Below are 12,675 nucleotides of genomic sequence, written 5' to 3'. Positions count from 1 at the left end.
CATTCTCAGGATGAACAGCAGAATAATAGCAAAACAGAGTTTTAAGAAAAACTGCTTCAGCACTGTTGCTGTATTACACGTGGAATACAAGAATGTACTAAAACAGACATTTCAGTATAACTTTTAGACAGATACAAGTTCCATCCAAAATAAAGAAACACACAACTGCTAAAAAGTAGTAATTGTGTAAACTGGGGATCTTTCCATGGGGGGAAAAAAATCTCACTTGTCTTGTGGCTTTAGTTAAGACTGGCTGACACAATAGAATATTCTTCATCACGCAAGTCATAAGGGGAACATAAGCAGAGCTAATCAAGAAATTCATCTCCAAGCAGACCCAGAATAATGTAGGCAGCTGCACAGAAATGTCAAGAATAGACTTACTGTATATCCGCCACCGCACAACTGAGCTTTGTATCCTAACGCTATATTCACAGGCTCATGGCGAGGACAACATGTTCACAGCAACCGATTAGACCCATTCTTTTAATTTTTTTTAGCTTAGACCAACCCCCCCCCCCCCCCCAAAAAAAAAAAGCAGATATCTGAACGGTTGCTATGAGAAACGCCTCCACTTGTTAGTTCTGGTCTTACAAGCAGCATTCTGGCCCATTGTCTATAACTGTGCCATACTCCAAAGTACCCAGACACAAGCAGGGTGCATTAACGAGTAGCAGATTTTCCGCATCTGAAGAAAACGCAGCAAAACCGGTATCATTTGGTGTGGGTTTTGACATGGAAGTGTTCTATTGATTACACTTTCATTTTCTGACATCGTAAACAAGAGGCACACAAGAGGAAGATAAGTTGCAGTGAATAAAAAAAAACAGACCCCTTTTTTAACCCCTTTGTGCCAAAAACTTTTTATGCCTTAATGACCAACTAAGTTTTTCAGTTTTTTTCATCGCTACGTTCCTGGAGCCATAACATAGCCATGCGAAGGCTCTTTTTTTTTTTTTTGCAGGACCAGTATTTTTTAATGGTATTATTTTGGAGTACATACAGTACAATGTATTGTATAACTAGAACAAACATTTTTGCGATTGCATGGAAAAAAAAACTGCCTTTTTTGGAGGGGGGGGTTAATTTTTATGACTTTCAGAATGCAACAACATAATTCTCTGGGTCGCATGATTTCAGCGATATACCAAGGGTATACAGGGGGTTTTTTTTTGCTCCTTTTGTACACTTTTTACTTTTTAAAGTCTCATTTTTGTGCCGTCGCACTCAAAGAGCACTTTTATTTTTCCATCAATAGAACTCTAGGAAGGGTTTTTGGCAGGATGAGCTTTAGCCTTCACTTATCCCATTTTTGTGAACATAAAATAATTTGATCCACTTTTCATTCCGTTTTTTTCAGGAGGCAAAAATTTACAAAATCTGCAATTCTGACATTTTTCTTTTTTATGGCAGTCACTGTGCGGTATAAATAGGTTACAGTAATTAATCCTGGGGGTCAGTAAAATTAAATCAATATCAACTTTTTCGTACTTTAAAAAAAAATTAAAAAACATTTTTTTTTTCTACTACCACATTCAAAGACCCCTAACTTTTCTTCTGCCAACAGTGTTTTCTTCTTTAAGTGGGACGAGTTGTATTTTCAAATGGTCCAATGTGATGATCTACATGGGAGCATCATTAATGTGGCGATACCGAATTTGTGGATTTTTTTTTAAACATACGAAAAGGGAAGAAATGTAGAGTTTGGGTGTTTTTATTTTTTTAAATGTTCTACTATTTTTCATTTGACTTTCACTTTTTATTTTTAGCCCACTAGGGGACTTGAATATCATCACCTTTGATTATTCATAGAATACACTATTATACTCCAATACAGAAGAGTATTCTATTACCTATGAAGTTAAGGCAGATGATGAGGCTCATAAGCAGCAGTAGATGGCAGACCCAGAGTCCATCTTTATGCCACCAGGTGCCATAGCAACCCATTGGGACATTGTGATGACATCCTCCGCCCTCTGTCAACCTTTTACATTCTGCAATCCCACTGACTGCGGCATGTAATGAGTTAAACGACGGGGATCAGGGGGTTCCTCTGTTCCCTGCTTTTAGAACAAGTGCCAGACAGCCAAGTACCCACTCCCCCTGGCACAGGAGACTCTTCTTGATAGACTTCTGATGATACCATGCGACGTGCTCCAGGACAGCTTAATTTAAATAAGCGTTTAAGTAAGTCAACGGGCGATGTATACAACTATGCGATACAAATCTGTCCAGAACTTCCTAGAAGTGAAATTAGTTCAATTCCTACCATTCAGTGACTGTACGAATAAACAAGCAATGGAATTGCAGTGAAAAATGCGGAACAGAAGCACCGGTGAGCTCCGGACTAGTGAGTATTACGTCACTTCTTATTTTTATATGTGCGTGCGCACAATATAAGGAAACCATGGTCATATTACTGAAATCACCAGACACTTCCCCCAAAACCACATTACACTCAGGTCTGAGAACTGCATACAGAGGTTCACCTATATACCCAAGTTAAAGGAGAATTCCACCCAGAACTGTATTTGACACAAATGATTTGCAACAGAATCTACACCCAGTAAATACACCCGCTATCTGTCTGTGGGGGGGGGGGGGTGTATAAATATGAATTAGTACTCCCCTGCCAATAACTTTTCACTGTTTGTAATACTTATCAGTTCTGGCTAAGGGACTTAGGGACGCTAGGGTCATGGACAAATGGCAACTGACTGTCCACACTGACTAAGATGAGGTCCGGCAGGTTTACATCATACTGTCTTGTCATTGCACTGGACAAAACGGCGTAACCTGTTGCACTATTTAGTGACATAGTATGTTAGGCTGAAAAAGAACACATTTCCATTTACGTCAGCTTATTACTAGAGATGAGCGAGTATACTCGCTAAGGCACATTACTCGAGCGAGTAGTGCCTTAGCCGAGTATCTCCCCGCTTGTCTCTAAAGATTTGGTGGGAGGGGAGCGGCAGGGGAGAGCGGGGAGGAACGGAGGGGAGATCTCTCTCCCCCTCTCCCCCCCGCTGCAACTCACCTGTCACCCGCGCCGGCCCCCGAATCTTTAGAGACGAGCAGGGAGATACTCGGCTAGGCACTACTCGCTCGAGTAATGTGCCTTAGTGAGTATACTCGCTCATCTCTACTTATTACCCCTCCAAGGTTGATCCAGAGGAAGACAAAAGAAAAACAAAAACTCAAAAGAGAAAAAAGCCAATTTTTCTCCTTTAACCCCTTGAGTGGCGGGTTTCCTACCACCCTGTCGTGCCCACCAGGGCAGGTTTTTTTAAAATGGTCTAATCATTGAATTTCAACTAGTTTTGCAGTTGCGTCTCAAGAGCCATAACTTTTTCATTTTTCCATTGACATGGCCATATAAGGGCTTGTTTTTTGCGGGACAAGTTGTGATTTTTTAAACAGGGGGGAGGAAAAAAAGAAATGGGGAAAAAAGAAAAAAAAGGGGCCATGTCATTAAGGGGTTAAATAATGCATTAACTTCCTTCTCTGGGTCATTACGACGCATGGATACCACACGTCTGATTTTATTTTTGATTTTTTACAAAGTAAAGGGAGACAAGTGTTTTTATAATTTTTTTCCTTTTTTAATTTTTTGTCCCTTTAGGGGACTTCCACAGGGACCCATCAGGACCCCTGATCACATTCCGGGGATCCAATGGTTACAGCCCTTTACATGCTGCAGTGACAGCCCTTTACATGCTGCAGTCACATAGACTGCAGCATGTGAAGGGTTAACACAGCAGAGATCGGAGGTTTTCTCTGATCTCTGCTGTAAGAGCAGGTACCTAGCTGTCCTCTGACAGCTAACAACCAGCTCTCCCTGCCACAGAGACCATCGGCTTGCTTCTGACAAGCCGATGGTCTCTATGGCAACCTGTAAACAAAGCAGGAGACTTAGAAACAGGAGGTTGCGGGCATATCGGCAATATCTTCTGCTGGTTTTTCAAAGCCCTTGCTTTGTTCTCTGTGGGACTGTGCAGGCAGAGCACACTGTCACAGCTTGTGGCATTGTGCTCTGCAGCTCCCATAGTGATACATAGCCCGGAAATCTTCCGGGCTATGTTGCTATGAGCAGTGGAGCTCGTCCCGGAAAATTTCCGGGCGTGCCACTCAAGGGGTTAAAAGACAAAAATTCCCTTCCTGACTCCAATCTGGCAATCGGAATAATCCCTGGATCACCGACTAGAACATGCGATATTGTTACATTCAAGAAAGGTGTCCAGGCCCTTGTAAAACTCTTATCAGGTTCGCCATCACCGCATCCACAGGTAGAGGGGACAGAACTCATGATAAAAAGTGTTGTAAAGTAAGGCCGCCTGCACAGCAGCAGCGGCGCCCGCATGTACCTGCTCTGTCGCCGTCTTTTCTGTGCTATGCATTTACCCGGGGGCTCGCCGTCGCACATGCGCAGTACAGATTTTTTTTTTTTCAATTTTTTTTCCCCCATGACATCCTTAGGCAATGACGCAGAATCCGCAACCTATTTGCAATTTTCATTGCGGGCGGATCGGACTGCTTCGATTGACTTCGATGCAAGCCGTCCGTGCGGATCCTACATGAAAATGGAGTATGCTGCAATTTTTCATCTGCGAGCGGAAATCGCAATTGTTTTCCGCTCGTGAGTAGTAAGCAGCGGCTCTCCGCAGAAAGTAACAGGCGGTATTTGCTGTGGAATCGCACTAATTCCGCAGCAAATATCCGCCTGTGTGCAGGCAGCCTAATGTAGAACACGGATGCATAAGGCATAGATAAATAAAGACGATTATTACTTTAACACCATTCCACAGTCTTCATGCAGAAAGTCAGCAAGGAATGCCGGGAAATTTGATCTCGTAATCCAGCAGAATTGTGAATGCAGCTCTGGGATAGATTACCATCAGTAACTTTGGATCAGTACAAAGTACGTACTGACAAAGTTTCTCGCCATTTAATCTGATTAATAATATAAGATGACTATAAATGCGCTGTGGAGTCCAGGAAGCCACTTTCCATCCTCACCTGGTCCCTCGTTCCTGCGATATCCTCTGTACAAAAGTTTGACTCTCTTCAGAAGGTTCTGCGTGCTCATTCCCATTCATCTCTATGGGAGTGTGTTCACACAGGCTTCTGCAGAGTTTGAAGCTGGCGTGCGCATACTGACACAGCGGTTGAGCACGATACACATCTTCCCGGACTCCACTTTACCTAAACTATAACCAACAGAACTTAGTTCATGGTGCTTACAGTTCATGACGGAGTCCCTTTAAAAAAAAAAAAAAAGAATAGCCTAAATGAGACTTTAAAAGGAATAGAGAATGAAGACTAAAAGAACCAGCGGTTGCAAAAAGAGCAGCGAGCGGCTTGTACAAAACTGCAGCATCAGAACGCTTACCGCCTCTTTGATCTCACAGCTGAATACATGGATCTGAAACTCATCCGTATCAAGATCCCGTGAAGTGAATGCAAAGCAGTTACACTCTGAAGTCCCGTCCTGCCCGCGGACACAGAACAGCACTTTATAGATGGGGAAGGAGGCGATTTCTGTATTTGTGGACTGGTCCATTATTCTAAAAGTAAAAAGGCAACATTATGTTAGTGTATGAAGACCGGAATCCTCCCGCATGGAGGCCTTATGTGATAACTTATGTGCAGTGCTGGATTATATACATGGGCTTCATATTCTTTAAAGGGCCACTCTAGTTATTTTTTTCCCCTTTAAATTAGGTAGCTATACCCCAGTATATATAAGTGAGCTGAAATTATCTTGGTTAGTTAATCCTTTCGAAATGAAATTCATATCTCAGATGGTCATGTGATCTCAATTCTGGCCAGTTCAGACCTACTTTGGGTTATGCTGTCTGAAAATAGTCAATGTCTCAGTCTGTGTGATGCTATTACATGGAGTGTACCACAGAAACTGCTTAGAGGACACAGACACGCCTATAGTGAAGATTACACAGCTCCTGTCACACAGTTGTAATAGAGAAGGGAAGGAAAAATGTGTTTTCACTGGAGTGGCCCTTTAAACAATAAATAAGTCATTAGTGATCATCCAGATTTATACCATTAGTCATACACAACGATGGTTCAACAGAAGTAGGGACAATTTTTATAATATACAGTAACACCAATTTGTATTTATTCTTTTTATTCTAAAGTTTACAGAATAATACTGGATTCAAACTACTACTTAAAGTAACTTTCCATTCCAGAGAATCAGAGGGAATCTGCTTGCTTTAGGTGCCCTTCTTAGGTCCAAGATGGCCGTGGTGATTCTTCGATTACCCAATGCACACTGAGCACTAATGGTAGTCTAAAACATTACACTCTGCGCTGATTGGCCAAAACTGTTCCTATGAGCACCACTGGCCGATCAGAAAGCAGCATACAGTACACCATGGTGGAAGGGTGAAGAAAGGCCCCAGGGAGAAGTGGATGGTAGAAAGGATGGCACCAAATAATATAACTCCTCCCTTCGGTCCCTGGACAAATTTTGTCACCAAGACCATTGGGAGTTTCTTCAAGCCTTGTCAGAGGGTAGGTTCCTCCAAATTTTACACTGCGGTGGGAAAGGGAATATTTTCCTTCCCACCAAAGGGGTGCAAATGGGAAGATGGGTTAATGCTTCTACAACACCACCTTTTGGAAGGCAGCATTCCTGCCTTGTCAATGTCAGGTCTTTTAACAAGCCTTGTACCGACGACTGGGAATACAAGGTTAAAACAGAGTTTTCTTCAGAAGGGGGGAAAAAAAACATGAACAGAAAGACTGTTTGAATTCTTTTTTGCCCTTCTCAGTGTGCAGTAGGTTGTGGGATTACTAGTGAGAGGCCTATGATGTAGATCGGGAATGGTATAGTTACTCCTTAGTAAAACGCATCTAGAAGGTGTGAGGAGACTTACAAGCCCCTCTATACTCCTCTGGGAAATCTTCAAATGGGAACATGGAACAATACCTCCGCAGCGCCACCTACCAGAAGGCACCTTTAGGCCCCTTTAACACGCAAAGAAAATCGCTCAAAATTCGCTCAAAAGACAGTTTGAGCGACAGTTACCTGTATGCAGATACCAGCAGGAGGTCTGTTATCTGCATACAGCTCCATGGTTCTCCATGGGGACAGCAGCTACAAAACAATGTTATAAGGGCTCCTGTGGAGAATCACAGCCTGTGGTCCCTGCTATCAGCTAGCCGGCCGAACAATGGTTTTTAAGCTGAACTAAAAATCCTTGTTCGGCCAAAAAGCCAACGATGTTAGCTTTTTGGCCGAACACACAACGATTATCGCCCAAAAGACATTGTTTGAATGAATTTTAAGCGATAATCGTTGTGTGTAAATGGGCCTTCAGGCCAACTCCCTGCATCATGACGTTTGTTAATTTCCCACGCCCAATTAACACCATGGAGACTAAACATCAGTGCTATACAAATACAAAACCAACGTTAAAAAAATCACTATAAATAAAACGCATGCAATTCATTTTACAATTCACTAATCGTAAAACTGATTTTGTCGTATACGCCATTCCGTGTCCCCGTGGTCTCTTCTACTGTATATAGGAAGAACTAAAAGGTGCCTGTGTAAAAGAATCACAGAGCATAGAAAAATCAATTAAAACAGGATTAGGCTCTTGATGTTTTTATTTAACATATAAAGGAAATGGTGATTTATTACAACTTGCAAGGTCTCTATTATGCGGAACATCATAAAAACGGTGGGGGGAAAAAAAAAAAAAAGAGGCAAAATGCTTTATGAAGACAAATGTGCTTGGAGCTCTAGGCGTCAATAAGAATGACGGTGTTAATTGGGCATTTAACAAATATCATGATGCAGACACCTGGCGTAAGGAGTGAATAAGTGCCAGTAGTTGCTGTCCTCCTATTGCGCCGTGTCCTCCGTCCCGTCTGTGTGTTCTTGAATATGGAATAAAGGATATCGCTGCATTTTTAACCAGATTTGTAGCGAGTGCCGCTTTTCTTTATCTTTGCTTGGACTGCAATAGTTTGATTCCCAGACTCCGAAAGTACGCATCCATTAACTTTTGCAATACATGAAAGGACAAGTTGCTTCTTATTCTAAAGTCGTGACGCGCAGGTGTCCATAACTTCACGTGAACGCCCTACTTCCCGCATGTAAGGTGTCAGCCTTTTGGCACACACTATGCCTGTGCCTAAAGGAGGAACCATTGCTCCAACATCGGAGGAACATGACGACTTGTATATAAAGTGATAGACAAATTTATCATGCATTTCGTAAAGAAATCCGCGGCACATTTTATCCCCACATTCGCCATTTTCCAAGCTAAACAGTATAAGGTCGGGCTCAGCTGGCCGCAATTCTCGGCATACCGCACTCAACAGACACGACGTGCAAAGACATGCTTACTTGCTGTCAATTGCCGAGCACTATCTCGGATAGATAGAAGATGTTGCCATTTTTTTGCACGCGCATTTCACGCAATTCATGTGAGCGGCAACATAGGAGCCTCTGGGAGATCGGTACAGCATATTACACATTCCATACCTGCATGTGTAATATGCTAGTGTGAACCCGGCCTTAGAAAACATACTATTGCTTATTCGACCCTCTCTACAGTCTCTATGGCAGATGGGGAGGGGAATCCGTGCGGCACGGCTCCGCTTACTGAATTTAAGGGCATCTAATATGGAGTATAAGGAGTCAAGTGTTTGCTGCTGCAATCCATGCATATATGAATTCATCTGAAATGAAGAATAGAGGGTAGACCGCTTGACAGCTGCTCGCCCCCTCTCTCCAAAGTCAACGTATTGTGGTTCAATTAGATTACTATATCCATTTCCTTTTTTTTTTGTAATACTCCACTAAAATGGTCAGTTTACTTTAGAAATTCCCCACCAGGAGAACAGAAGAGGTTTCGTTAAGGTGTGTTGTGATAAGATAAGGAGAATGTAAATCTTGGCCGGTGCTTCCTGGCACCTTGTGTTATTACTCAACAACCTATAAAAAGTCACCGAAACACGTTCAGAAAACTGAAATGCAAATAATTGCAGTGAAAGAAAGCGTGATGAAATCAAGGGCTGCACCGATGAGCATTCATCACCAAACAGGTTAAACACTGGATACACACTGAACAGAACAAGGGAAAAGGCCCAATCAATGACATTTATGAACACCTTTGGGCATTTTTATGCCAAGTCTGTGTGCGTGGACTTTTTTCGTACTGCATTATATTGAGGTGAACCATAAAGCGCAAACCAACTGAACTGCTTTTTTCCGTACGGTACCAAAAAATAAAAAAATACGGTAGTGTGAATCACAACCACATTTAAAAGAGAATCAGTCAGCGCTCCTGACTTTCCGTTAATTCCTCGGTTACTCTTCCTGAATAAATTGAGAAGTGGGCATTACCTTTCCCCTTGTCCAAGCGAGAGGTACATAATGTTCGCCCTGCGCAGCACGGACCGGTGAATAAATGCACGGTCCTGCTGCACAGGGGAAGATGCTGCATTACATATGGAGAAAGGCTAGAAGAATTGCGCGTGTCCAAACAGCTCAGCAGAAACACTAGAGGATGCATCCTGTAGCAACGCAGCACTCAGGTTTTCATTATTTAGAGGGGGGGGGGGTAAAAAAAAAAAAAAAGCTATATGTTTGAAAATGTAGAATACTTCGGCCTTATTCACACGGGCGAGGGCAATTTTGGTTAGTGAAAAACAGTCGGATTTCACTGAGACTATCAGGTGCATTTTTTCATCAGCTTTATTCAGTTCCGGCAAGTGTCAGCCAAACACAATCCGTTTGTTTGTTTTTTACATGCATGAAAGTGATGCCCACGTGATGCGATTTACAACTTCCACGGCGTGAAATATGCCCTAAGAGGGCATTGAGGGTTTTTTTTTAACGCACCCATTGACTTCAACGGGTAATTCTGGTCTGAGAGTTGCACCAGAATATAAAAAGCTGTGATTTTGTTTTACAAGGACTATTGGCCCATTCACACACAAAAAATTGTAACTGTGAATACACATATTGACTTTAATAGGTCCGAACTCTGACAGAACTACGACGTGTGAGTAAAAGGTGCATTTAGACACAATGATGATCGCTCAAAAGATGGCTTTTGAGTGATCATTTTTGCATAAACTACTACTTGGCACTAATGTCTATTAGTACCAATTAGTAGTGTGTGAGCCGCCGGGAGCTGTATTCAGAGAACAGGTTACCGCTGTTCTCTGAATAGATTCTCAGCTGACAGCTGAGACAATGTAATCAGCGCTCCCCGAGCAGAACAGAGCGTGCGGTCCTTCTTATCAGTTGTTCTGCTGAAGGATGGATTTCATGCTGAACTGAAATCCATTGTTCAGCAGAAAAGTGGAAAATGGGCACATTTACACGCAATGATTATCGCTCAAAAGATGGCTTTTGAGTGATAATTGTTCTGTCTAAATGGTCATTTACCTTCTGATTCAAGGGCAAAATTTGCCCCTGGCCCAGTGACAAAGGGGAAATATTACCTGGATCTGCCAGTTCCCATTGCACCTTTATAATCTGGTGGCTTTCCTCCTGTCTCTACCCAATGCATGTGAGCAGCGGTGGCCAATCAGGGCAGACATCTTTAATGAACGAATAGTACCCACATGAAATAGCAGATCCAGGAGGCAAAGTCTCACTTTTCATACACTGTAACAAGTCAGCATATATTTGGCTCCTTTTACTCTTCTTGACTCAACATGTCAGACTGCAGCATCGGGAACATTGTTCACAGACCATAAGATCCTGGGATCCTACTTCATGATATAAAAAGGTATGTACTAAATTCTGTCCCTCCACAGAAATGCCGCCATTCAGCCCCAACACCTAAGAGTCTTTTCTGTAGCACTTATCTTTGCACTCACCTGACGGAGCCTTCAGCAACATTGGGAACGTAGAGAGTTACAGTGATTGGAGCTGAACAATGTGCTCTCATGGAGGACATGGCCCGCAGGGCTTCTGTCTCACTGCGTGGAGCGGAAACCTTCATGTGACCTAAATACGAGAGTTTGTGAAAAGAAACGCTTTCCTCCTCTGGAGGGTTTGTAGCCAGTCTGGTGTCCTGAGCGGGAACTTCTGTGGGGGGAGAAAAGGAGAGAACACACCCGTCTTAATAAAGGGCACATATTCTACATTTATCAAATGGCAAATACAAACCAGGCATCACAGACATCGTATTTACCGCCTGTGAATGGACATTAAAGGGAACCTGTCAAACTTTATAAGCACCATAAACTAAGATATGGGGCTTACAGTTTAGGTGAAGGGGAGTTGGGAAACCGGTTTCTAATAATCCCCCAGTCCCTTGTTCCTGTGTCGTACCCCAGCAAAGTCATCACGCAACAGCAGCCTGACTTTTTCTGCCCCTTCCATTCATGGACTTTGCTGGGTGACACCGCAGGAACAAGGAACTGGGCGAGTATGAGACACAATTCCCCAGACTCCCCGCCACAAACTATAAGCACCATACCTTAGTTTATGGTGCTTATATAGTTGCTGACAGGTTCCCTTTAAAACGCATCCAAGTTAGAATATCCTTTATGAGGTATTATCCAGGATTTAAAGGAAACCCCTCAGTAGAATATTGGCATACAACCTGGCCGCACAGTGTACAGCAGTTTAGCAGCAGGAGAACATACGTATTTTAAGCAAAGCTGAGTAATTTGCCAAAAAGTCACACTCTTAAGTCAGGCTCACAAGGCTGTAATTCACTGTGAGGCGGAAAACAACAAGTATGCAATCGCAACGCGCTATCTTGGTGTGTATGTGCGCGTGATATACGCTGAGATAGAACATGCAGCGCTCTTTCTTGTACATGTCTTTCACGCAAGATGTGCGAGCAGCAACATAGGAGCCTATGGCAGATTGGTACAGGGTATTAAAAAATCTGTATACCTAATACGCCGTTGCCACACGCTCGTGTGAAGAAGCCATAACGTTTATTGCAGCGTGCCCATTATGCACATGTGCTACCTCGAGTCAAGGAGGTGGCGCCTTTACAGGTCCAACTCCAGACATCACTGGTAAAACTCGGTCTCTTCAGGCTCCCATCACCACCCAATTAATTCTAAATCCCCCCACATATGCCGTGCGTCTCTGCCGTCTCGTCTTCCGGCGCATGCCCCATGAAGCAAGGTCTAAATGCCTTAACTTTATAGGTGCAATGCGCATGCTGGAACCTCTTCAAATTGTGACTTCATGGACTTTCAAGTAAACGGAGGTTGAGCAGCAATACTAGACACAATTGCTATACAATACTGTGGTTGGTGCACAATGAAGAGGCTGTAGCGCCCTCAAACAGATGATTGTCTGGGAGTCGGACTAACACTAATCAGATATTGATGACCTATGCCAAGGATAGATCCCGGATAACCCCTTTAAAAGGGGCTACCCAACTTGGAAAAGGCCTTCTGTAAATCACGACCGACTCGAGATTAAGCGGACTGTTGCGAATTAGGCAGCTGAAAACCTTGGCAATCAACACTTCGCAGGAAAAAACTGCAAACGGTAGCAGATTTCCCTTGTAGGAGGGAGAAATATGGCGTTGCACAGCCCCTATGTAAATGAATGCGAGTTCATGTAATTCATGGTTGGGCAGAGTACTTGAGAAGGGTAGCTTTTGTTTGCAGGGCGTTTACCAGCTAGTACAGTGCAGTCCTGAGCATGCACCT

The 12,675-nt window shown here is 43.1% G+C and overlaps 1 protein-coding gene across 1 annotated transcript in view; it reads right to left on the bottom strand.

Moving 5' to 3' along the window:
• RABGAP1L (RAB GTPase activating protein 1 like) overlaps positions 1 to 12,675 on the bottom strand; it is a 332,919-nt gene that overhangs the window by 282,895 nt on the left and 37,349 nt on the right. The window contains exons 4-5 of the mRNA XM_066597506.1: positions 10,870 to 11,080; positions 5,390 to 5,564 (exon numbers count right to left, since the gene is read on the bottom strand). Of these exons, the coding sequence (XP_066453603.1) occupies positions 5,390 to 5,564; positions 10,870 to 11,080 (386 nt within the window). The remainder of the gene's footprint in view (positions 1 to 5,389; positions 5,565 to 10,869; positions 11,081 to 12,675) is intronic.

The sequence above is a fragment of the Eleutherodactylus coqui genome, chromosome 3 (assembly GCF_035609145.1).
Source record: "Eleutherodactylus coqui strain aEleCoq1 chromosome 3, aEleCoq1.hap1, whole genome shotgun sequence".
NCBI lineage: Eukaryota > Metazoa > Chordata > Amphibia > Anura > Eleutherodactylidae > Eleutherodactylus > Eleutherodactylus coqui.
Note: the sequence above shows the minus strand (reverse complement) of the source record. Positions and strands in the feature narration are given on the sequence as shown.